Here is a 26,887-nt window from a genome sequence, read left to right as displayed (position 1 = left end):
CAATAGCAAAGGCATGAAATGAACCTAAGTGTCCATCAAGGTGGATTAGACAAAGAAAATTTGGTATATATACACCCGGAAATAGTATGCAGCCATAGAGAAGAATCAAATCACGTCCTTTGCAGGAAAATGGATGCAGCTAGAGGGCATTGTCCTATGCAAATTTACTCAGAAACAAGTCAAATACCACATGTTCTCACTTTTAACTGGAAGATAAACAGTGAGTACACATGGACATAAAGATGGAAACAATAGACACTGGAGACTCCAAAATGGGAGAGAAAGAGTGGGGAAAAGGGTTGGAAAAGCTGTCTCTTGGGTACTATATCCACTGTTTGGGTAGTGGATTCACTGGAAGCTGAAACCCAGCATTATGCAATACATCCATGAAACAAATTTGTACGTGTACCCCGAGTCTATTTTTTAAAAAGATTATAAGGTTTAGCCTTTTCTGAATCTGGTAGTTACTGTTAAAAATGTTGACAGTCCAATGGTACACATATGGTAGGATCTGTTCTGACATTTGGTATGTGTTACAAGTGTTCTGTTCCGTTATTTACACTTTATTGTGTTCCTTCTCTGTGCTTATATTTTTTTTAATTTCATAATTATTGACTTTAATGTGTTTTAGATTCAGTATTCCTAAACTGTGCTACAGTCCCTATGGGAACTAGAATAAGTTACGAGAGCCTTGAAGATGTTTTTGACTGCTGCATTCCATTATTTTCTCTTCCATTGATGGCCTATAGCTTCCACTGCTGAGTGGTGAAGGAGCTTAATTCTCCTGGGCCCATTAGATCTAACTTGTTTACTGCATTGATATCTATATGTTAAATGACAAGAGAGTTCAAGTTATTGAATAATTTTAAATTCAGCTCTAATTGGTGTCGTATGACCTGAAAAAGGCCATGGATGATGCCAGGAGCATGCTGTGAGTTTCTTATAAATAATTCATGAATTCGATGATTCATTTGCCTGGATGTCTTGCTAAATGCAAAAGTTTGTAAGTCACAACTGGTGATATAACACCTGTAAGTATTTAGTTCATATGCTAGAAGGTAATCTACCTTGATGATCTTGTAGCAAAATCTGCCATTAGAGAAGAGTTAATTGCACGAGGGAAAATGAATATTTCTTTGGGGTGAGACTTTGGCAAGCCACACAGTGCAGCTGTTGCAGTATGTATTTTCTGTCAAGCTGACAACTGGTCCATATATGCCCAATGTTAAAAATGCATCATGTCATTCTGTGCCTTATTCTACATTAACTCCAGTTTCTCTGCAAGATACAGTGACCTCGCCCACCTAGTAGTATAGGTTTAGAAATCTTTATTGAGGTCTTGAACTACTGACTTTTCAATAAAGAGCAGAGACGGAAATTTTGAAGTTACAAAATTGGAGTTTTTCATTCTTATAAGGCTGTAAGTGGAAATATGAAGATTGTTATAGGTTGCTTGTCAGGATAGGAAATTATTATTATCATAAGAGAATGAATAGCAATAAGACCTGTTGGTACTATTGAGTAGTTTTGTGGTTAATAACTCATAAATGCATTGGAAGTAATCATATCCTAAACATCTAAAGTTGATAACAACCTGTTGTAAGAAATTATTACTGCAGTTTAGTTCACCTCTTTTTTTAATAAGACTGGCCAGGCCTATAAAAATGGTTTACAGAAACTTATAGAACACCACTGTTTACCTGTTGATGGGATTTCACAAAGTAATACTGCAATTGTTTTTAGCATGTGAGAACATGAGAACATCCTGGCTTACCATAAGAATAGTTGTAAGTTACAACTTACTATAAGTTACAACTGATAATATAATATCATGTGATATAACACCGTGTGATGATATAACATCAAGTATGTGATTTTTGGTGTGTGTTCATGTATGTGCTTATGTATGTGTGTATGTGTCCATACGTGTATACAAGATCATATCATACATATTTATAAATAGGCACTGTTATTTTCTTTTTTTTTTTTTTTTTTTTTTTTTTTTGAGACGGAGTTTCGCTCTCGTTACCCAGGCTGGAGTGCAATGGCGCGATCTCGGCTCACTGCAACCTCCGCCTCCTGGGTTCAGGCAATTCCCCTGCCTCAGCCTCCTGAGTAGCTGGGATTACAGGCACGCACCACCATGCCCAGCTAACTTTTTGTATTTTTAGTAGAGACGGGGTTTCACGATGTTGACCAGGATGGTCTCGATCTCTTGACCTCGTGATCCACCCGCCTCGGCCTCCCAAAGTGCTGGGATTACAGGCTTGAGCCACCGCGCCCGGCCGGCACTGTTATTTTCTATACAGTCTTTTTAAAATGTTGTATTTTTTAAATTATCTTAAAGATTGAGAAAACTGATGCTGGACAAGATGTGGAGAAATAGGAAAGCTTTTACACTGTTGGTGGGAGTGTAAATTTGTTCAACCATTGTGGAAGACAGTGTGGCGATTCCTCAAGGATCTAAAACCAGAAATACCATTTGACCCAGCAATCCCATTACTGGGTATAAACCCGAAGGATTATAAATCATTCTGTTATAAAGACACATGCACATGTATGTTCATTGCAGCACTGTTTACAATAGCAAAGACCTAGAACCAACCCAAATGCCCATCAAGGATAGACTGGACAAAGAAAATGTGGCACATATATACCATGGAATACTATGCAGCCATAAAAAAGGATGAGTTCATGTCCTTGCAGGGATGAGGATGACACTGGAAACCACATTCTCAGTAAACTAACACAGGAACAGAAAACCAAACACCACATGTTCTCACTCATAATTGAGAGCTGAACAATGAGAACACATAGACACAAAGAGGGCAACATCACACATGGAGGCCTGTTGGGGGGTAGGGAACTAGGGGAGGGATAGCATTAGGAGAAATACCTAATGTAGATGATGGGTTGATGGGTGCAGCAAATCACCATGGCTCGTGTATATACCTGTGTAACAAACCTGCACCTTCTGCATATGTATCGCAGAACTTAAAGTATAATAATAATAATAATAATAATAATAATAAAAAAAAGGATAGCCTAAGTGATGACAGGCTGTTCTTGGAACATTTAGGGCATTCAGTGGTCAGTGAAGGTGACTGTTTAGAGGAATAATTTGCACAAAGTTCTTCCTTGACCTTCATTTTTTATTTTCCATTTCTTTAAAACTTATTTTGAATTACTTAAAGGTCTTGTTTTCACCAAGGATGTCACAAAAGTGAATTCAGATGACCAAAAAGCATAAGAAAAGTTGTTCAACATCATGACATATAAGAGAAATGCAAAATAAGACCACAATGAGATTTCACTGCACACACACCAAAATGGCTAAAAATAACACACTACCTACCAAGTATGTGGAGCAACTGGGACTCTTCACTTCGCTTATGGATTATGAAATTGAATGGCCGCTTCAGAAAACTTACTGGATTGGCATTGCCCTAATAAAGTTAAATATATGCCTACCCTGTGGCCAAGATAAATAAATGCATATATCTAAAAAAAAAAAGACTTTTATCATTACTTTTAATGGGAAAAAACTCAATTACTTTTGCACCAGCCTAATATAAGAATACTCATAGATGCTTTATTCATAATAGCCCCTAACTAGATACAATCTTATATCCGTCAATAAGAGAATACATAAATTATGATATATACATACAATGAAATACTATGCAGTGGGTCGGGCATGGTGGCTCCTGGCTGTAATCCCAGCACTTTGATGAGGCCGAGGCAGGTAGATCACAAGGTCAGGAGATTGAGACCATCCTAGCCAACATGGTGAGACACCGTCTCTACTAAAAATACAAAAATTAGTTGGGCGTGGTGGCATGCACCTGTAGTCCCAGTTACTCGGGAGGCTGAGGCAGGAGAATTGCTTGAACCCAGGAAGGGGAGGTTGCAGTGAGCCAAGATTGTGCCACTGCACTCCAGCCAGGGTGACAGAGCGAGACTTCGTCTCAAAAAAAGTAAAATAAAATTTAAAAAAAAATATATATATATATAAAGAATGCACTGTTTATTGAAACACACAACTTAAAAGAAGCTAAAAAATTATGTTGAGCTAGAGAAACCAGGCACAAAAGAGTGACATAGTCTGTGATTCCATTTATATGAAGTTTAGCATAAGCAAAATCAATCTGTGTCATAGAGGTCAGAATGATGCAGTCTGGGAGTCTGAGGAGGTGCTATAGACTAGAAAGAGCACAAGGGAACTTTATGGGGTAATGGAAATGTTCTATAACTTGATCTAGGTGATGGTCACACAGGTAGATACAAATATAAAAATTAATCAAGCTGTACACTGAAGGTCTTTGCATTTTATTGTAAATTATGTGTCAATGTTTAAAAACATTGATTTCTAAGTTAGTGTTATGTCTCAGAAAACAATCATATTAAACCCATATGCCAGAGGCAGCCATTTTGGAGTTTGTGTTGGTTAAGCCTTAGTTAAGATAAGTTATATTTGCACGTATAGAAATCCTGGAGCAGCTTCAGAAAGAAAAATACTTCTGCTCCATTCAGGCCCATTGTTACTTATTTGTGTACTAAAGGCAACATCAGTCTCAACTCTACTAATAACTTAATTTCTTATATTTAGATTCTTACTTACATAGAGTTTTCTGTTTCTCTTTTCTTCCTTTATAGCACATGATTCAGCCTAATTGGAGATTCTAATTTTCTTTAGTTACTGTGACCCATACTCCATCTTGAATTTTCTGTTAAACTTATATAGCAGACCAAAGCTTATTGAGAATGTGTGAGCCCCAATGCAATGTACACAGAGGGATAGATATAGCTCTTTCCTTCAAAAATTGTTGAGTCAGAATTAAATGAGAAGAATCATACTAATAACAATCATGGGAAGCATTCTTTTGAATACTAACTTTATGTTAGACATGGTCGAAGCACTTTATATGAATTATTTCACTTAATCATTACAAAAACCCTAGAAGGCAGTGCAAGATGTTAACGTAAGACTGACATATTTTGTATGAAAGAGAAAGATGAATAACTTCTCTGTTATCTCAGGCAGTTAAATTCTGGCCTGACTTGCAAACTCAACTTTAACAAAATAAAGGTAAGTGACTGAACTCATTCACTTTAGAAGACAGTTTAGGTATAACCTGTTGTAACTGAACATGCCCTTTGAGGATTTCTCCCCCACCTCCTCTACACACCACATACAGTGTTCTCATTGGAAAAAATAATATGAGTGATTTTTTTTTTGTCAATTGGACTTTTATAATGGGCGTCCTTGATAACTGCCCATCTTCTCACCACCATATTCAGTTTTGAGATAGATGCTTTTTTAAATCCCTGTTTTACTGATGAGCAACTGAGGCTTGGGCAATTTGAGTAATATGCTATATTAGTTTTCTATTGCTGTGTAACAAATTACCACTAACCTGGTAATTTAAAGCTACACAGATTTATTACTTCACAACAGCTTCCATGGGTCATGAGTATGGGCACAACTTAGTTGGGTCCTCTGCTTAGGTTGTTAACAATGCTGCAAAATTAAAGTTCAGATGGGCTGCATTCTTATCTGGAGCTCAAGATCCTCTTCCAAATCCACATGGTCGTTGGCAGAAGTTAGTTTCTTGCAGCTGTCTGATGGATGTCCCATTTACTTACTAGCTATTGGCCAGAGACTGCTTTCTGCTCCAGAGCTTTCTCCCACTTGATTGGCCCTCCCACACGTCGCAATTTATTTCTTCATGTCCAGCAGGAGAATCTCCAACTTTGTATGGGGTAGGGGATGAGGGAGCAGAATAAGACCTTCTTTTAAAGGGCTTACCTGATGAGATCAAGCCTACCCAGTATAGTCTCCCCTTTTATTAACTCAAAGTCACCTTATTAAGAACCTTAATTACATATGAAAAGTCTCATTTGCCATAAAATGTGATATAATCACAGGATTTATATCCTGTCATATTCACAGGTCCTCCCCACACTCAAGAAGAGGAGATAATAAAGGTGTGTACACTGGGGGGTGAGAATCTTGGGGACCATCTTAGAATTCTGCCTATTACACATGGGTAGTAACCCAGCAGGTAATTGACAGAGCATTGCCCTCTGAGCAAAGCATGCATTAAAATCATGAAGCTGTACTACCTCTCAGAAATATGAAACATTAACTACCTGAAAAAAAGTTTTTTAAATTATTCCAAATACTTGATTTTGTGGATAATTTCACAATGAGTACCATTAAAGTAAGTGTAGAATGGGTTAGTACCTAAAAATGGACATATGTAAATAATGTTATGAAACAAAAATGAGACTATAAAATATAGATTTGAATATATAATGATATAAAATACTTAATTTAAATTTCTAGATCTTTTAAAAACTTAGCTGTCATTTGAAATATATATTAATTATAGTGAAAGATGGTTTACCATACTAAGTAGCAGGTGATAAATGTTAAATACTTGTACTGACAGTAAGTACTATAGAAGTTCAGAGTAGGAGATATTAATGTGGACTAGAGTTTCCCTTTAGATGTAAAATAAAATTAATTTTTTATGAAGTAGCTTATTAGAAATTTTGCCCAGCACTGGTTCATATTCTATTGCTTGTCATCTGTTTGGTGCACAGGATTGCATGTCTTCTTTGAAGAAGAGCCAGTCTTCTCAGATGTGATGCATTCTCATTTAAATGGAAATCCTTTAGCATTACTACAGTCATTCAATTAAAATCTTAATCACTGTAATAGCCCTCCATCTTTTATCATAGGATAAGAAACATGGTGTTGCTGGGTATCTCTGTTAGTTGATACTTTTTACCCATCAGTCCATCATTTGCAATTATTGCAAAATAAATTGGTGGGATTTTCTTCCCCTTACACTAGGGATCTCATTTTTCATTCAGTTGTTTTATGTCTGTGGAGTAGATAGCCATTTCAGTTGTTTTAAATTATTTCTTTTTTTTAAAATAGGTCATAGTAGACTGAAAATACCCTCCAAATGTGACCATGTCTTAATTCCCAAATGTCACATTACGTGTCACAAAGGACTTTGTAAAGCAAGAGACTTTGCAGATGTGATTAAGGCTCTTGAGAGGGGGAGATTACCTGTATTACCCAGGTAGGCCCAATAAAGTCCAAGTGGTCCTTATTAGAAGGAGCAGAAGGAATCAGAGGAAAAGGCAATGTGTGATAATGATGGAAGCAGGAGTTGGAGTGATACAGTGTAAAGACGGAGGAAGGGCCATAAAAGTGAGAAATACAGGTGGCCACGAGAAACTAAAAAAGGCAAGGAAGCTGATTCTCTCTTCAGAGCCAAAGGAACCGGCCCTGCCGACATCTTGACTTCAGCCCAGTGAAACAGATTTCAAATTTCTGACCTCCAGAATTGTAAGAGAATACGTTTGTATTATTTTAAGCTACAGAGTTTGGCTAACTTGTTATAGCCCCAGTAGGAAACTAATACAGAAGTTGTAATATATTTGTTTACTGAAAAAGTCGTATTTCTCTTGCAGCATTGAGCAAATAAGCTTCCCTTAGCATGCAAATAATTGTGTGTGAAAAGTGAGATTATTTCATAGGATATAGATAAAAGATTAAGAATTTTCGCTTGTTTGGTTAATGTAAGTGTTCAATATGCAGAAGATATTTTGGATTTGTTTGAATAGAAATAGAAAATGGCAAGAAAGTAAAGTGTTAACATAAATGGGCTTTGAATGAAAACCTGAGGGAAGAGGAAGTGATAGTGGAAGCTGTCAAGGGCACTTCAAATAACTTGTTGAGATCTGCTTAGTTTCTTTCTCTTATATTCTCTTTATCTTTCACTAAAGACTGAATCTATGTATCTAGAGTAAATAGCTCTTGAACACATAACTTCTCCACAGGTGGATTTGTTCTTTCCAATTTGTGTTAAAGGCTATACTCTGGCTGCCCAAAAGAAATAACAGCTGCTAGGAATAACACATCTTCAAACAACCCATCTTGCTAGTTAAGTAATTGGAGTTGGAGGCCCTTTTTTGCTGTGCTCCAGATCTAAATTGAAGAGAAGTTTTTATATTCTAAAGGGCTACCCTTGGAAGAGTCTGATCGTTGGCTGGATTCATTTTCAGAAATGCACCTTCATCTGTTTAGTTTAAGATTCTTTCTTGCACATCAATATCTTTCATTATTTTGTTAATTACAAGTGTCCACCTTCATAAGCAAGTTGCTCATCCGCAACACCTGCAACATTTACATTAAACTAGAATATTTCTGTTTAGACAACCTGGAATCTAGATATACCATGTTTCTGAAATACACTGAAGAAATGTTGCTTAGTTGCACTAAGTCAACAATGTTCAGAGATGAGCTAAGTATAACAATTCAACCTTCCTAGGCGAAGGCTAATAGTAAGGCATACGCAGATGTTCCATTATATAGACCAGTAGTTTTCAAAGTATGGCCTCAGATCAGCAACATGAGCAAATTCTCTGACTCTGTTCCAGACAGAAAGATTTGGAAACTCTGGGGATGAAGCTATTGTTTCATGTTTTAACAAGCACCCTCCAGGTTGATACACATTAAAGTTTGAGAATCATTGATACAGATTAAGTTTTGTTCTCACTGATAGAACAGGCTTGCAGCTAAAATGCTGCAAAATCTGACTCTATTGACATGTCAGAGATAATTTGCAACTGCTTCCTTTCTGCCTGAGTTCTGTCAGACTGTAATCACTTGTATAGATTAATTGAAAAATCATTATGTTTGTAGATGAAATTAAATGTTTTGTATTTAAATAACTGTTTTTGCTTAGAGTCCTATTTTGTTGAAAGTGGTTGGTTTTATCTGTGTTCTGTAGACATTTATAAAACCTCATCAAAGTTCTACCAATAAGTTACATTCTATTTGGTATAAGATGAAATGTTTTACATCAAATCTCATCCTGTGTAATGGCCAAAGAGTATTTAAGGTGACTGAATGGATTCCTTGGGTCAGTATTCAAAAGTAAACATTTTAAGATGTTAATATTTAAGGCTTTTACCTCTTCTCAAAATTGATTTTATGTCATTCTCATTATTTGCAACTCCTGAAATCACCAAGAATCTTGCTTAAGCAATATGTAGCAGCACTTTATTTTTCTCGTCTTTATATGGATTTACTGAAGTGTAGGTTGTTTGAAAATGGATGTAGCTTTGGGGCACAAGTCTGTTTAGCTGTGTGAATGCTATAATTTAATATTTAAGACAAAATAATGGCTTTGGCTTGGTAAACATATATCACTGATTTCTGAAAAACCAATAGAAAGAACTTGTTTTATTGTGTTCTTATTTGACAGGTAATCTTGTGGTTCTTTTTAGGTATCCAGTAGGAAAAGCACTCTCCAGTGTTCATCTGTGGAACTGGATGGTTCCTACTTGAGTGTAGCCAGACCACAAACCTGCTATCAAACCAAGCAAAGACCTAAGTCTGCGATCCAGGATTCAGCTTCAGAATCCCTTATAGGGTTTAGGAATAATTCTTTGAAACCAGTAACTCCTCGTCATCCCAAAGATGATCTAGAGAAGATACCATCAGAGACTAGAACATGTAATTATGAATCTCCAGGGAGAAAACCAGTAGAAGCAGTCCTGACAGAGAAAATGCCCCAAGAAGAATTGCAGAGAAAGGAATGTCGACACCTTAAGCCTATTCCTAGTCAGTGCTGTGGTCGCAGACTTGCTGCAGATCGTGTTCGTGAGAGCCACCCTATGAACACGGCCCCTCAATATCCTAAGACACATCCAGAATCATGCAGTTATTGTGGTCTTTCTTGGGCATCTCTGGTGCATGGTGGAGGGATGCTACAACCCAGTGAAACTTTGAAAAAGCACATCTCAGAAGAGAGAAGGCGGCAACTGATGCTTCAGAAAATGGAGCTAGAAATTGAAAAGGAGCGCCTTCAGCACCTGCTGGCCCAGCAGGAGACAAAGCTTCTTCTGAAACAGCAGCAGCTTCACCAGTCTCGACTGGATTACAATTGGTGAGTTCTGCCTGTTCCTTTAGCAATGTCTGTATTTTGGAAAACACAGTGTAAAACTGTTGTATTACAGTAGCAGATGTGTAGAACCAGAGATTCTTCAGGCTCTTGGCTTGCTCAAGATGCAAATGTCTGCTAAGTAAATTCCCTTGTATTCTTTGGAAGACTTCAGAGATTATCTTGTCTTCCAAATTGTTAGCTTAGAGTATCTGTTTCTGAGCAGTCTGGTGTTAACTTTTGCTGGGTTCCAAAGACAGCATTTTAAAATGATACTACCTTTACACAGAATCCTTTGCTGTTTGATATCATTGTGAACAATATTAGGCATTAAATAAAAGCTTGAGATTTCGGAGTGTGGAATTAGATTGTGAAGCAGTGAGATTAGCTATGATCATTCCAAATTTATTTTTACCTGCCATAATATAAAATATAACAAATGATGGCTCCGAGTCTTCTAAATTCAACCCTTTCTGGCCGTGAAGCATGACCTGTTGAATGACGAATTCTCATAAACCTATCCACATTTAGGCTGTTCTTCCCTTTGCAATTCTTCCCTAAGAACAGTGTTTCAAAAGCTGAATTGCTGTTTTGTTATTATATAGTGCTTTGTTTCTCCACATCCTTGCTAGCATTTGGTATTGTCATTAATTTTTATTTTACCTCTTCTAATATGTGTATGGTGACATTTCATTGCAGTCTTAATTTGCATTTAATTAATGACGAATGATGTTGAGCATCTTTTTGTGTGCTTGTTTGCCCTCCTAACTTCAGTAAATTCTCTCTTCAGTATTGCCTATATTCTAATTTGATCATTTGGGTTTTGCTCTCTGGAGAGTTGCCCAGGGTGGAGTACTATGGCGTGATCTTGGCTCACCGCAACCTTTGCCTTACAGGTTCAAGTGATTTTCCTGCCTCAGGCTCCCCGAGTAGCTGGGATTATAGGCACACACCACCACACCCGGCTAATTTTTGTTAGTAGAGACAGGGTTTCTACCATGATGGCTAAATTGGCCTCAAACTCCTGACCTGCCCACCTCAGCCTCCCAAAGTGCTGGGATTACAGGTGTGAGCCGCCATTCCTGGCCTCAAGATGTTTTTTTGTTTCTTTTTTTTTTTTGAGACAGAGTCTTGCTCTGTTGCCAGGCTGGAGTACAGTGGTGCAATCCCCGCTCACTGCAGTCTCCACCTCCCAGGTTCAAGAGAGTCTCCTGCTTCATCCTCCCAAGTACCTGGGATTACAGGCATGCACTACCACATCCAAATATTTGTATCCAAAAATACAAATATTTTTGTATTTTTAGTAGAGACGGGGTTTCACCATGTTGGCCAGAATGGTCTCAATCTCCTGACCTCGTGATCCGCCCGCCTCGGCCTCCCAAAGTACTGGGATTACAAGTGTGAGCCACCGCACCCTGCCAAGACATTTTTAATTGAACACCTTTCACCTCTAGTTCTCCTGCTTACTCCCACCATGTTTTACCATAGCTGGTGCAACCCAGAACTAGGACCATAAATCTATCCATTTAATTGATCAGTATCACAATTCATATTTCTAGGCTGAAAGTTGCCCTACTCTCTGGTCTACTTTTTAGATTTATGTAATTTTATCACTTTGGAGTTATCTGAAATTCAACCTTCTGCACATTAGCATCAGATAACAAGAATATCTCAAATGAATCCTCCTAAGACATTGCTTTTCTTGTGCCACTTCCGAATTTTAAAAACCCATGATAATTTTGTATTAGGTTATGTTTATTCAAACTAATATTTGAAGCCTTTATAATTTGGAACAACCTCTCTACCCATTTGTCCCACTTTTCCTAAGAAATAGTTTTTTTTTTTTCAAAAGGCAGATTTATTTCCTTGAGATCTTCTCAGTATACCATTCATGTTTCTTTCTCAAGCCATACCTTTCCCTCTGATTTAAATATCTCTGTCCTACTTTTCCATTTATCCACACCATGACTCTTCATTACAACACAGTCAAAATCCCACTACTTAAAATCTCTAGGTCTGGTTTCTTTTTCACATAACTAATAATTTGTTATTGAATATATCCAAAATTAGCACCTTATTGTTTAATGTGTAATGTTGGTCTGTAATTCAGTTTCATTCTCCTTGTCTGAGTACATATTTACTAAGCCCTCTGCTCTGCACAAAACTTTGTGAAGAGTACTAAAATAAGCAAGACTTTATCTTGGCTCAATATAATACACATAATCTCACTCTTTAATTTTACATAATTTTAACTTTTATATAACTCTACTGATCTTGTCATTTACATTCCCCAAGGAATTTTTTTTTTTTTTTTTTTTTTTTTTTTTTTTTGAGACAGCATCTCACTCTGTCGCCCAGGCTGGAGTGCAGTGGTTTGATCTTGACTCACTACAACCTCTGCCTCCTGGGTTCAAGCGATTCTCCTGCCTCATCCTCTCAAGCAGCTGGGATTACAGGCACCTGCCATCACACCTGGCTACTTTTTGTATTTTTAGTAGAAATAGGATTGCACCATGTTGGCCAGGCTGATCTCAAACTCCTGACCTCAGGTGATCCACCTGCCTCAGCTTCCCAAAGTGCTGGGATTACAGGTGTGAGCCACCATGCCCAGCCCCAGGGAATTTCATTTCAACTAAATTCATGAATTACTATCTGCTATTCACAAGCCGTTGTTTATAGTGCTTAGGATGTTCCGGAAAAATATTGGGAAGGCAATCTAATTGAATACCAAATGAGTAGCACAGAATTGTTATAGTAGTTCAGAATCTTGGGATGAGCTTGTCATTTTAGAACAAATTTGGTATGGCATTGACATTTCCTTATATTGTAATTAATGATTCATTCTGCCACCTTGCTACTACATGACTGCTAGTAACAACTTTTGAAAGGGTATTATCTTTGTGAGCACTTTCCAGATTGATCAGAGAGGATTTATCCACAATATTATTCATGATTGTGCCAAGAACCATCTTAAATCATTTTTGGAGCAAAGTAATGTATGTATAATGAATAAAAATCGAGGCTAATTATAAATATTTACCTTTGTCTCCTACTCTAACAATATGCCTTAATACATGATTTATACCTTTGATAAAATTCAGTGTTAACCAGTGAAAAACATGTCACCTTGAGAGAGTTATGTGCCTGGCCCTCACTTTAGTCATTTGTAAATAGATAATGGTAAAAGTAGCTACGTTATAGAGTGGTTGTGAGGATTAGTACAATAGTATGTGTAAAATGCACTCCTTAAAGGTAGTTGCTGTCATCAAGATCATCACTACAGCTGTAGCAGCTACTCTGACTGCTATTATTGCTACTGTTTTTTCACTTTTCTCATAACTGCCTGATCTGGGCATTTTGCGTCTGTATTTACCTACCTATGTGTCACTACCAAATATTAGTCTTAAACTGTAAGTTCCTAAGAGTAATTAATCCATGTACTTTGTATATTACTGTGCACTTAGTTGGAATTATAAGACTGTCTTTTGACAATGATGAAAATGACAATATTATTTTAATGTTTTTACACTTCACGTTTTGATTTCATAGTTAAAAAATATACTTTACAAATGAGGACATTTCTTAAAAGCCAAGAGAATAAGTATCACATATTTGATACCGGTGACTGACACTCAAACTCCTGGTAGAAGACCTTTTTGCTGTGTTTTCAATGGCTTTCCCTCCTCAGTACATATCAGTGCGGGGCTAACTGTAAGCATTGATGGATACAGTGTCTTCCAATTCTTTGGGAAGAATTCATCTTTGACTCAGGGAAAATATGTTGGTCAGTGAGCTGTAGCCCTAACTCTTTAAAATGTCAGTATGAGAAGTGGGTGCTTCCTATATAAATAAATGTGATCAGGGTCAGTGATAATTAGGTGCTAGACTTCACATTGAGACACTGGTGATCAAAAATACACTTGCTTACAATGGATAGAGGGAATAATTAACTTTCTATGGCAGAGATTTCAAGTGCTCCTATTGAATTAGGGATATAATTTTTAAATGATATTCTAACCAACTTAATCTTCCCTACCTTTCCTATAAATAAAGAAAATTTAAGTTACTATGAAATCAATTTTTATGTATATTTAGGAATTACTCATTTATTTTTGACAGACTGATTTTTAATTTGAAAATAATTTCTGGGGATCGAGCTGAAAAAGCATGGTTTTCCAAAGTTTGTCATTTAGGTTCAGAAGATTAGAAATTCTTAAAATTAATTTTTACAGGTTAAGAACTCAGGCTGTGTTTAAGTCAAGAGAACTGGTTGCTGAAAAAGAGCTTACTAAACCCCAAGAACTCAAACTGGATGTGAATGGCAGTGACTCTGGACCAAGGTAAACCTGAAGTCTTAGTGAAACAAGAATATTAAGGGCGTAAATATTTAGGATATGTTTGGTGTACATTTATAGCTCTGTATTGATTCATACAGTTTTCTGACCATGTGAGTAAGTATATTCTTGTTATAAAATTTTGAAAAATATAGAAAGTATGAAAAACAAAATAAAAATGATTTATAATCCTACAACTTAGAGATAATCCTTTGAGCAAGGGATTTCTTTTTTTTTTTTTTTCTTTTTTGATGTGGTATTATAGTCTATATTGAGTATTAACAATTACGCTTATACAGAATTTTATGTTACTTTTTTCACTGTATCATATTTTCTGATTGTATTAAATACTCAGTGAAAACATTAATTCATTCAACAAATATGTATTGCTTGGTAACTTTCCCCAATATTTATCTATTAGTCTGTTATCGGATAATACTGGGTTTTTCTCTGCCTTGAAGAACATTTATCTAAATAAAATTTTTTACTTTACCTCTACCTATTTCCTTGTTATAGATTCCTGTAAGTGGAATTACTAGTACGAAGTATATATGAATCTTTTTATGATTCTCGATTCACATTGGCAAATGGTTTTGTGTGATTCCTGGCCTAGAGGCTAAATCTGCAACAACTAATCTGGATCCTGGGGCTAAAGAGTAGACCTTGAACCTGGGTCCTGGATCCTTAGTCTGTGGAGCCAGCCCAGCACTAGGTTCTGTGGGGTCAGGCCTAAGTCTGCCTCAGGGTGGGACCATAAAAACTGACCTAGTGTGGGACAAGCCTGGTGCCTGAGGTCAGGGATGCCAGTCTAGATTGAGGCAGGGGTAAACTGGGGCTGTGTGGACTGACCTGGCTCTGGGGTAGTCTGAAATCTGAGGCAGGCCTGGAACTTGGAATGGCAGGATCCCATGCCGAGGCAGGTCTGTTTAAGTTTTTTTGTTTGTTTTTTTTGTTTTTGTTTTTGTTTTTTTTGAGACTGAATTTCACTCTTGTTGCCCAGGCTGGAGTGCAGTGGTGCTATCTGGACTCACTGCAACGTCCACCTTCTGAGTTCAAGCAATTCTCATGTCTGAATGCTCAGTATATAGTATTGGCCTGGAGTTTGGGACCAGGAAGGCCTGCCCAACACTAGGTTTTACTGATGTAGGCCTGATATTAGCGTCTGAGGCAAAGTCTGGTTCTCACTTCCCTGTCTTCCCTGTGTTGGCTGAGCTTGGGGGAAGGGTGCTGCCAGTAACGTAAATCCATCCTTCCTACCCTCTTCAATACATTCTTTTTGATTTTTGTGCTACAGCCAAGTGCTATAATCTCTCACCTGGTTTATATAGCTCTCATAAAGGTATTTGTAGGTGAATAGTTGTTCCAAATTGATGTTTCCAATGTGGGAGATGGGAGGGACAGGGACGAGTCCTTGAAAGTCCTATTCTGCCATCTTGCTGATGTTCCTCTTCCTACGAGCAGTTCTGACTGTTTTAGATGTTTCCTCTTTTATCTGTTCCTTCTAGTATTTATATCCATATTTCTGAATAACAGACTTATATAGTCATTAAGTATTGACTTTCTACTATGGAAGTTGTTGATTTAGCTCTCACTGATAACTATCTGTTTGCTCCCTTTTATCTTCCCTCTGTTTACCTTTCTTCCTTTTTCCCTCTCTCCCCTCTCTCCATATGTCTGTCTACATATATAACATACTCCCACACATGCTATTTCCTTCCTCTGTCCTCTCAATATATCTATATCAAAATATTTATAAGACTGTAAATATTTTATGCACAGCTGAACTATGTACTTTACTATTATTAAATTTAATTTTGTATAATTATTTTCTCTGGAGTTTAAAGATGCCTTATTCAGCACAGAAAGACAAATACTGTGTGATCTGTCTTACATGTAGACTCTAAAAAGGTTGAATCAGTGGTTGCCAAGGCCTGGGGGGTTTGAGGAGTTGGGGATGGAGCTGGGGGCGGAATAGGAAGATACTGCTCAAAGGCTGCAAAGTTTCAGTGAGGATGAATACGTTCTGGAGGTCTGCTGTATAGTGTGGTGACTATGGCTAATAATAATGTATCATATAATTGCATATTGCTAAGAGAGTACATATTTAATGTTAACACCACAAAAAATGTAAGTATGTGAGGTGATGGATTTGTTAACTAACTTGATTTAATCAGTTTGCAATGAATATATACAATATATCAAAACATCGCTTTGCATACAATAAATATATACAGTGTTTACCAATTACAATTTGCAAGATCCTTCCTGGAGACTTCCATAAAATCCTGCTCTAGTATGAACTTAATTATTCTCTAGGCATTTTGTCTGTTGATTTCATTGAAATTTTCTTACCTATCATTGTGGAAATTTTATTTATTTCTTTTCTGTCTTATATTCCTTTTTTCCTAGATCACATGCTATCCTCTGTTTGGTTTATACCCTTTCATCTTACTAAAACATGCCCTGCAGTAGCTTACTGTAGGAGTACAGAGGCAGTAATTTTTTTGTGTTACACCTCTGAAAAATGTCTTTAGTCAATCTTCATGTTTAATTTGTAGTTGAGCTTTATACAGCATTCTGAGTTAGTAGTTAGTTTTCCTCAGAAGGGATTGAAGGTTGTGTTCTATTACCTTCTATTTTCTGGTTTTATCATTAAGAAGTGTGTTGCAGTCTGATTCTTGATTTTTTTATGTGACTTATTCCCCATCACAATTATTAGGACTTATCTTTCTCTAAAGTTCTTCTAAAAATTAATGCTGATGTGCATAAGTTACACCTTTTTTCATTCATGCAGAATCTTTTAATTGAGAAACTGTCTTCAAGTTAGAGAAATTTTCTATTGTCTCTTTCAAGAACTCATCTCACCCAGATATTGACTTAGAATCAACTCTCATTTTCTTATTTTTCTCTCCTATATTTCATATTCCTCCTTTTTTTCTTTTCTTTTTTTCTTTTCTTTTTTTTTTTTTTTTTTTTTTTTTTTTGAGACACGGTTTTACTCTGTTGCCCGGGCTGAAGGTGAGCAGCACAATCATGGCTCATTGCATCCTTGATATCCTGAGCTAAATGGTCCTGCCCATTCAACCTCTCAGGTAGCTGGGACTGTGAGGACATGTCACTACACCCAACTAATTTTTCTTTTTCTTGTAGAGACGGGTTTTACCATGTTTCCCAGGCTCGTCTCAAACTCCTGAGCTCGAGTGATCCACCTGCCTGAACCTTCCAAAGAACTGGGATTATAGGCATGAGCTGCTGCACCCAGCCTTATAATTTTTAATCTCTAAAAACATCTTATGCTTACAAAGGCCATTTTTTAATAACCCATTCTCATTTTATATATGCCATGTTTTCTTCTTATCTCTGAAAATATTTATAATAATTTTTGAAGTTTTATCTCTTCCTGGTGAATTATGTCTATTTTCACCAAGTTAAAATTGCTTTTTTTCCACAAATGCATCATCAGTGATCCACCCATATTGTGAAGCAAAACAATAAAAAATTATGAAAAGCTCTTAGTATATTATGAGCAGAGCTTGTCAGCTAATGGAGTTCACCATGATCAGGTAGTCACGTTGGGAACTCTTGTTACTATCCATAGGTTTTCTTCTCTTGGGATGATCAGTTTCCCTAGGGATAAATCTCTTGCTGGTGTGAGAATAAAGGATAGAGCCAATGTATAAGTCTCACTGCCACTGTGGGGAGCCCAGGGGAGTAAAAAAATGGGCTCATCACTTGTTATGTAGGCTTTCACTTAATCTCCCTTTTAACTGTATGGATTTCTGCTGTCAATGTATTTCAGGCCCCAAGTTCAGGATCATTCTTTTTCAGCCTCTCCTAGGGGCTAAACCTCCAGTCATCATCATACAATGGGAACATATAGAGGAAGATATGTTGGCTTTTCACTACGATAGAGACTTCAAATCACGTGTGCTTTTAGTACCATCTGCATTTCTACCTGCTTCCTCCAGTCCCTGAGCCTTCCAGGAGTTCTCTGACATGTTTCAGCTGACAGAACCTCTCAACCACAGCTTGCAGATATTTCAGTTTTGACTTTTCTACTTGGCTAGTTGAGTTTCAACTCATACATCTGCTTTCCAGCCTTCTAAAATTCTGTAATATCTCTTCTCTGTTGTGCTCTCCTCACTTTGCAACCTCATAGGTTTTATAACACTTTTATTCTTTTAATATTATTTTTCAGTGGTTTTAGAAGAGAATAGAGATTTGTATTCAATCAGTCACGTAAATTGGCTCTCCAGTGTTTGTTTGTATACTTAAACCATATTTGGCAATTTAGTAGGCAGAAAGATGGAATCTTGTAATTTGCAGTTACTTTGTATTCAATTAGGATGGGCATTTCTCTATCTTTATTAATGCTTTGTGTTTCTTGTGGAATTTTCATTTCCTTCCTATGTTCATATTTTTTATGTAGGGACATTATAGTTCTTCTTTAGTTGATAGGTAAGAACTTATGCATTTTTTAATTTAAAATTTTTTTGAAGAAGAAAATATTTGTTATTTTATTAGTTTGGCTGTAGCTATATATACATATTTCTTTTATTTTACTTTAGGTTCTGGGGTACATGTACAGATCATGCAGGATTGTTGCATGGGTTTATACATGGCAATATGGTTTGCTGCCTCCATCCCCCTGTCACCTAGACCTGGGATTTCTCTCTGTGTTCTCTCTCCCCAACCTCCCTACCCACTGCTGTCCCTCCCCTAGGCCCCACAAAAGACCCCAGTGTGTGATGCTTTCCTCCCTGTGTCCATGTATTCTTATTGTTCAACATCCACCTATGAGTGAGAACATGCAGTGTTTGGTTTTCTGTTCTTGTGTCAGTTTGCTGAGAATGATGGTTTCCATATTCATCTGTATCCCTACACAGGACACCAACTCATCGTTTTCTATGGCTGCATAGTATTCCGTGGTGTATATGTACCACATTTTCCTTGTCCAGTCTATCATTGATGGGCATTTGTGTTGGTTCCAGGTCTTTGCTATTGTAAACAGTGCTGCAATGAACATACGTGTGCATGTGTCTTTATAATAGAATGATTTATAATCCTTTGGGTATTATATACCCAGCAATGGGATTATTGGGTCAAATGGAATTTCTGTTTCTAGATCCTTGAGGAATCATCACATTGTCTTCCACAATGGCTGAACTAGTTTATACTCCTACCAACAGTGTAAAAGTGTCCCTAATTCTCCACATCCTCTCCAGCATCTGTTGTCTCCAGATTTTTTAATGATTGCCATTCTAACTGGCATGAGATGGTATCTGAATGTGGTTTTTATTTGCATTTCTCTAATGACCAGTGATGATGAGCATTTTTTCATATGTTTGTTGGCCTTGTATATGTCTTCTTTGAAAAGTGTCTTTTCATATCCTTTGCCCACTTTTGAATGAGTTTGTTTTCTTCTTGTAAATCTGTTTTAGTTCTTTGTAGATTCTGGATATTAGCCCTTTGTCAGATGGGTAGATTGCAAAAATTTTTTCCCATTCTGTTATAAAAACCCTAGAAGAAAACCTACAGAAAACCATTCAGGACATAGGCATAGGCAAGGACTTCATGACTAAAACACCAAAAGCATTGGCAACAAAAGCCAAAATAGACAAATGGGATCTAAATTTTTTTATTTTTAATACTCTTCATGTTTATCTGTATATTTACTGATTTACTTTCTTACTTGCTTATGATAGAAAAAATATAAAATGCTGATAATATAAAATATAATGTATCTATAATCTCATCATCTAAAGGTAATCTTCATATGTATTATTTATGAATGAGTATGCATTATTTTTATATTATACATTTGCTTTCATAAACCACCTTAAAACTTTTAATTGAACTTAAAATTTTTAATGTAAACATTTCTCTTGTAAAAAGTAAAACATCAAAGACATATTAAGAAAGTGTCACTCATTTTTTATTTTCTCTTCTATTATCTATCCCGACTGTCTTGGTTGAATTAAGGTTAGCACTCTGATATGTATCCTTCTAAACTTTTCTTTATACCTACAAATATATACAACATATATATATATATATTTGAAATCAAGTTGAACACTTTTTTCTCATTTAACAGTATATAATATCAGGTTTTTAGATAAAGAGCTATAGTAAGCAGAGTAGTTCTGCCCCAAAGGTACCCATGTTCTATTAATAATTTCCTAGGAGGTTGTGGTGGGGGCCAGTATGTATATATGTGTGCATGTGTGTGTTTGAGGCAGGGATGATAGGTACCTATCTGTAGCATATCAAAATTCTATCCTGTCTTTTGTGACTTATCTCAAATGTTACCTCTCCCAGAAATATTTTCTTTGGGTTTCTTTTGTAGCCCTTATATTCTATATAGATGATACATATTTGTGTATTTGTCATATTCTATTAGGGTACTTGAAGGTAGTGGCTGTTTGTTTGTTTGTTTGTTTGTGATGGAGCCTCACTTTGTCACCCAGGCTGGAGTGCAGTGGCACAGTCTTGGCTTACTGCAACCTCCACCTCCCAGGTTCAAGCAATTCTCCTGTCTTAGCCTCCCGAGTAGCTGGGACTAAAGACACATACCACCACGCCTGGCTAATTTTTGTATTTTTAGTAGAGACAGGGTTTCACTATGTTGGTCAGGCTGGTCTTGAACTCCTGGCCTCAGGTGATCCACCACCTTGGCCTCCCAAAGTCCTGGGATTACAGGCATGAGCCACTGCACCTGGCCTGGTAGTGGCTTTTTATATCTTCCAAAGTACTTAGCAAGGTAGTTTTTCTTTTCATAACAATAAAAATTTTTGTTGAATTGCTCAGTATTATATAAAAGTACAAAATGGTCATATAGGAGTATGCAGAATTACAAAACTGTTCATTTTTAAAGGTCATCTTTGTATAACCAATAAATTAACATCAAACAAACTAAAAAACTGGAGGACTTAGAAACAATTAACTAAACAACTGGAGGACTTAGAAACAACTTATGACTTTTGAAATCATTACCATCTTTCATGTAATAATTATCTTCCAAAAGTTTGGCTCAGCTGTGCCCTACCATTTGCTCTTATTTGTCATTAATACTTCACATATTATTTATTTTCATTCTATAGTATTTAAGTAGGAAGGCAGCAATGTAAATTCCCTTGCCTGTAATTCTTCCCACAGACAATAGGAAATAAATTCCAATTAGATTTTGGTAATTGTATATAATTAACTCAAAATGAGCTGTTAATTTTTTAAAAATATGTTTTCACTTTCTCATTATCTTGTTTTAGTTCCAAATTCTTAATACCTCACTTGAGTAAGCTTAATGTTTTAAATACAGAATATTTTTAATATTGAAATAATTTAGACATCCAAATAAATAATATTTGCTTGAAATTAAATTTTATTTAGGGAATTCTACTGTTAAAGAGTCTGTAAGGTATAAAGTAAGTGGATCATTTTCATAACAACTTTTGATTATATTTTATAAAATTAGTGGGCGTTTTTGTTTAATAATTCTACAAAGTCTTCTCAAAGCTGTGCAGTATTCTCCCCTGACTTATCTCTACCTCTTCCTGATGTTACTGGAGACACCATCATTTCCATAGCAAGTGGAATCAAATAGACGTTAAATTCATTGTCTTCTTTTAACCTCACATTAGATAAAATAATTAAAGACTGTTGTGTGAGAATTCTTGGTTTACCAATGACTGTCAGACTTGGAAGCACTTGTCAGAGTTTCTTGAAACCCTTATAATGTATGATTTTGAAAGGTATATGCTCTTATCAGAGGCATTTTAGGAGATTTTTTTGGAAGTGGTGTATAATCTTATATTTTTGTCATAATTATTTAAATTTAGGTCATACATGCCCAGATGCCCCTAAATCTTAGAGCATGTTCATCTCTTTGACTGGAGTACTAAGGTTTTGAGTCTCAATCTTTCTCAGTTAAGTGCGAAAGGAAGTTATCTTCTAAGAAAGACGGCAATGAAGAGAACATCAGGGAGGAGGATACTAATAAACCTGAAATAGCCTCAATTGAAGGTGTAATAAGAAATCTTCAAAAGACAATGAATAAGAAGTAATGCATCCAGAATATAGAAGTTCTCTTGAATCAATAAGATAAACTAACTTAAAAAGGCAACTCTCAGACAGGGAAATTGAGATAATAAATATATAAAACCTTACGTAACCAAACAGGGAAAAACAGAAATTGAAAACAAAAAGAATAGTTCAAAATGAATACCTGGAGTCACCCAGAACTCATATCCTCTACAAAGAAGGATCAATACTGTAAGTAAATAACTAGGTGTCAAATAGAGCTTCTGGGAGAGAAGCACTGGAATTCAACAGGGAAGTGACAGGGAACCTCTGAGGCACAGAAGGAGAGAGAAGCAAAGCAACCAGTCTGTCCAAGATCAGCTCATACCCAGGAAGAACTCCTCATTGGGAAAATAAAGTGAAATAAAGCACCACTATGTTCTTTAAGTTTTGCCTTCATCATAGGGAAAGGGCAAGCAAGTGATCGCCACTGGTCCACATTCCCACCATGGACTCCTCCAATACTAGCTATGGGAGAGCTCTTCAGTTCTTATGGGCCTTGAGACTAGTATAGGCAGCTGCCTGGAGCCCATGCAACAGCACTCTTCTAGCAAGAGAGTTTCTACTGGGTACCATATACCCCCTGAAACCCAAGCAGCTGCACCTCCCTGCCATTTTTGGAGCTCAGCCTCCATGAAACTACATTCTGCCTTAGGTCCCAACAATCCCTGCATATTCATGTCTCTGGAGCCCTGCTGACCTCCCTCCACATCTTTCTAGAGGGCAAAATTGTTACAATGCTGGTTGGACCCAGTAGTGAAGCCAGATACCCAGCACTGTTGTCCACATATTGCCCTACACCCTAGGGAACAGGCAGTTCAGCACACCAAGGAAGCTGGCCCCAGGACAAAGGGACCCAAAGCATGTGCTCCCCATAGCCTGAGAGCTACCTACCTAGAGTTGCTGCCACTGACGGCAACCTTGCTTCCTCCAACAGCAGGACCACAGAACAGCACATGCCTTCAGGGAGCCTGGGGACTGGCCCACTCATATGCTATCTGAAATCTTAGGATAGGCCCATTCCACCCACTACCAGCAGTGCCCAAGCATGCCATCTGGTAGCCTGGCTGCTGACCCACCCACCTGCCACAGCAGTTGCCAACATGCACCATTGGGAGGTCTGAGGACATGCCCGCCCAGCCCACTGCTGCTGGTACACGTGCATTCTCTAGGGGACCTGGGATTAATCCACCCCGTTCACTGCTGCCTACAGCCAAGTGCATCATTGGAAGGCGTAATGAGATCCCCACCCTACCTGCTGCCACTGGTGCCCGCACTCATACCCAGGGGCCTAAGAACAGACCCACCCCATCTACCACCCTTGCCAGAGGCACTTTAGTATACCATTTGTCAGCCTGTGGATTGACTCACCCCGCTAATCAAAGCCAGTGCCCATATGCACCACTGTGGGTCCTGTAGACAGTCTTGTTTTGCTTGCAGCTGATGGCACTTGTGCACATAATCTGGGAGACTTGGAGATAGATCCACCCCATCTGCCACCACTGATGCCCATGCACAACCTGTGGGCACCTGAGGATAGGGCTCTCTTTGCCTGCTTCCACCATCTGCACACACTCTCCAGCTGTCTGGAGATTGGTCTACTATACCCACCACTACTGTCACTCACAGATTTCATCCAGTGGCATAAGGACAGACCCATCCTGCTCACCTCTGGCAAATGCACACATGCCCCAGAATGCCAAGGACTGGCCTGCTGATCCCATCACTGATACCAGTGACTACTGCACACAGCACTTAGGAGCCTAAGGATTGGCCTACCACTGCCAGCATGACACATGCTGCCTAGGGTCCCAAGAACCTGTCTGCCTGCCCAAACAGCTATTGCCACTGTCAGCATCAGAGCAAGTCACTTGGATGCCCGAAGTATGGCCTGCTTAGACCTTTTATTCCCAATGCCTGCATAAATTACTGGGGAGACTGAGACTGGCACACTCATCCAGCCACCACCAACACAATTTCTTGCCATGGCAACCACAGCCTAAGCCACTGAGGAACTATGAGACACTGCTGACACCAGTTACAGCTAAAAGTATATGAAGGCTATACTATGGCACTCATCCATAATCAAAGCCAAAGCACTGCACTCAGCCAATACTACAAATACATTTATAGGAAAAAGCCTTCCTTATAAAAGTGAGCCCATAAAATTGGAAGAAATGACTATTATACCAGATGCATAGATATCAATATAAGGACATAAGAAATGTGAAAAAGCAAGGTAACATAGCATCTCCAAATGAACACAATGATTATTCAGGAACAGATGCCAAGGAAAGGATATTATGAAATGCCAAAAAGGGAACTCAAAATAATGATACTAAAGATACTCAATGAGAGACAAAATAATACAAATAACCAATACAAAGAATTCAGGAAAACAATTGATATGAGTGAGAAATTCAACAAAGAGATCAGTATCTTAAAAAAGAACCAAATACAGTTCCTGGAACTGATTCAGTGAATAACATTAAAAATACAGTTGAGAGCTTCAACAATAAACTAGATTAAGCAGAAGAAAGAATTTCTGAAATTGAAAACTGTCATTGAAATAACCCAGTCAGGTCAAAAGAAGAAGAATAGAAACAAATTAAGAAAGCCTGTGTGATGTATAGGGCCACATAATGGACCAAATATTCTAATTTTGGGAGTTCCAGAAGTAGATGGGCAAAAGTACAGAAAATTTATTTAATGAAATAGTAGCTGAAACTGTCCCATGTCTTACAAGAGATATAGACATCCAGATTTAGGAAGCTTGAAGTTCTCCAAATAGATTTAACCCAAAATGGTTTTTCCCAAGGCATGTTATAAAGGCAAAGGCAAAGAATTATCAAAAAGCAAAGGCAAAGAATTATCAAAAGGCAAAGGCAAAGAATTAAAAATCTAGCAAGGGCCAGGTACAGTGGCTCATGCCTCTAATCCCAGCACTTTGGGAGGCCAAGGTAGTTGGATTACAAGGTCAGGAGTTCAAGACCAGCCTGGCTAATGTGGTGAAACTCCGTCTCTACTAAAAATACAAAAATTAGCTGGGTGTGGTGGCAAGTACCTTTAATCCCAGCTACTCAGGAGACTGAGGCAGAGAATTGCTGGAACCTGGTAGGCAGATTTGCAGTGAGCCAAGATCGTGCCATTACTCTCCATCCTGGGTGACAGAGCGAGACTCTGTCTCAAAAAATAAAAATAAATAAAAATTTTAAAAATCCAGCAATGAAAAAGCATAAAGTCACATATAAGGGAATCCTCATGAGACTAACAATGAATTTCTCAAGGGAAACCTTAGAGCAGTGGTACCAACTGTTTTGGCACAAGGGAACGGTTTCATGGAAGACCATTTTTCCATGGACCAGGGAGTGGGAAGGATGGTTTCAGGATGAACTCTTCAACCCCAGATCATCAGGCATTAGATACGTTCTCAAAAGAAGCATGCAACTTAAACCCCTTGCATGCACAGTTCACAATGGGGTTTGTGCTCCTATGAGAGTCTAATGCCACTGCTGGTCTGACAGGAGGCAGAGCTCAGGCAGTAACACTGGCTTGCCCACCACTCACCTCCTGCTGTGCAGCCCATTTCCTAACAGGCCAGAGATCAGAACTGGTCCACAGCCCAGGGGTTGGGGCCCCCTGCCTTAGAGGGCGGAGTGAATCAGATGATATATTCAAAGTGCTGATGGAAAAAACAAAAAACCTGACAGTCAAGAGTACTATACCCAGCAAAACTGTCCTTCAAAAATGAAGGAGAAATAGTCTTTCACAGACAGCCAAAAGCTGAAGGAATCATTAATGACTCTCATTCACATAGACTATAATAAATGCTTAAGGGAGTCCTGTGTCTAGAAGTGAAGTGAAAGGTCAATGTCTAACATCATGAAAACACACATAGGTATAACAGTCACTAATAAAGCAGATATACAAATGAGCAAGAGAAAGGTGTCAAATGTTACTACTACAAAAAAAAAATCAAATTGTAATAAAGGAAGAGAAAAACAAAGGATATGCAAAACAATCAGAAAAGAATCAACAAAATTATAGGAGCAATTCCTCACTTTTCACTAACAACTTTTAATGTATTTGGTTTAAATTCCTCAAAGATATAGACTGGCTGAGTGGATTAAAAAACAAAACTCAATTATATGCAGCCTGCAAGGAAGTAACTTCACCTGTAAAGACACAGTCTGAAGTACAGGGATGGAAGAAAACACAAACCAAAAGCATACAGAGGTAGTTATAGTTATATCAGACAAAATAGGCTTTAAGTCAAAAAAAAATCAGAGACAAGGTAATTAGATTAATATAATGGTGTAGGCATCAATTCCACAAGACGCTATAACGATTGTAAATATATGTACAAACCACACTGTGGCACCAAGACATATAAAGAATTATTATTAGATCCAAAGAGAGAGATAGCCGTAAATACAACAATAGTTGGGGACTTTACTTTCAGCATTGGACAGATCATCTAGGCAGAAAATCATCAAAGAAACACCTGAT

General features: G+C 37.6%; 1 protein-coding gene across 7 annotated transcripts in view; it reads left to right on the top strand.

Annotated features, from left to right (window-relative positions):
• Nucleotides 1-26,887, top strand: part of KIAA1328 (KIAA1328 ortholog) — a 338,167-nt gene that overhangs the window by 209,663 nt on the left and 101,617 nt on the right. For 6 of the 7 annotated variants that reach the window (XM_032245421.1, XM_032245427.1, XM_032245425.1 and 3 more), the window contains 2 exons: nt 9,313-9,974; nt 14,201-14,308. In XM_032245421.1, coding sequence (XP_032101312.1) covers nt 9,313-9,974; nt 14,201-14,308 — 770 coding nt within the window. The remainder of the gene's footprint in view (nt 1-9,312; nt 9,975-14,200; nt 14,309-26,887) is intronic. The other variant, XM_032245422.1, reaches the window with a different exon arrangement.

Source organism: Sapajus apella, unplaced genomic scaffold, assembly GCF_009761245.1.
Source record: "Sapajus apella isolate SASKATOON/1434 unplaced genomic scaffold, GSC_monkey_1.0 scaffold57, whole genome shotgun sequence".
NCBI lineage: Eukaryota > Metazoa > Chordata > Mammalia > Primates > Cebidae > Sapajus > Sapajus apella.
The sequence above is the reverse complement of the archived record's forward strand: the minus strand, read 5'-3'. Positions and strand labels throughout refer to the sequence as shown.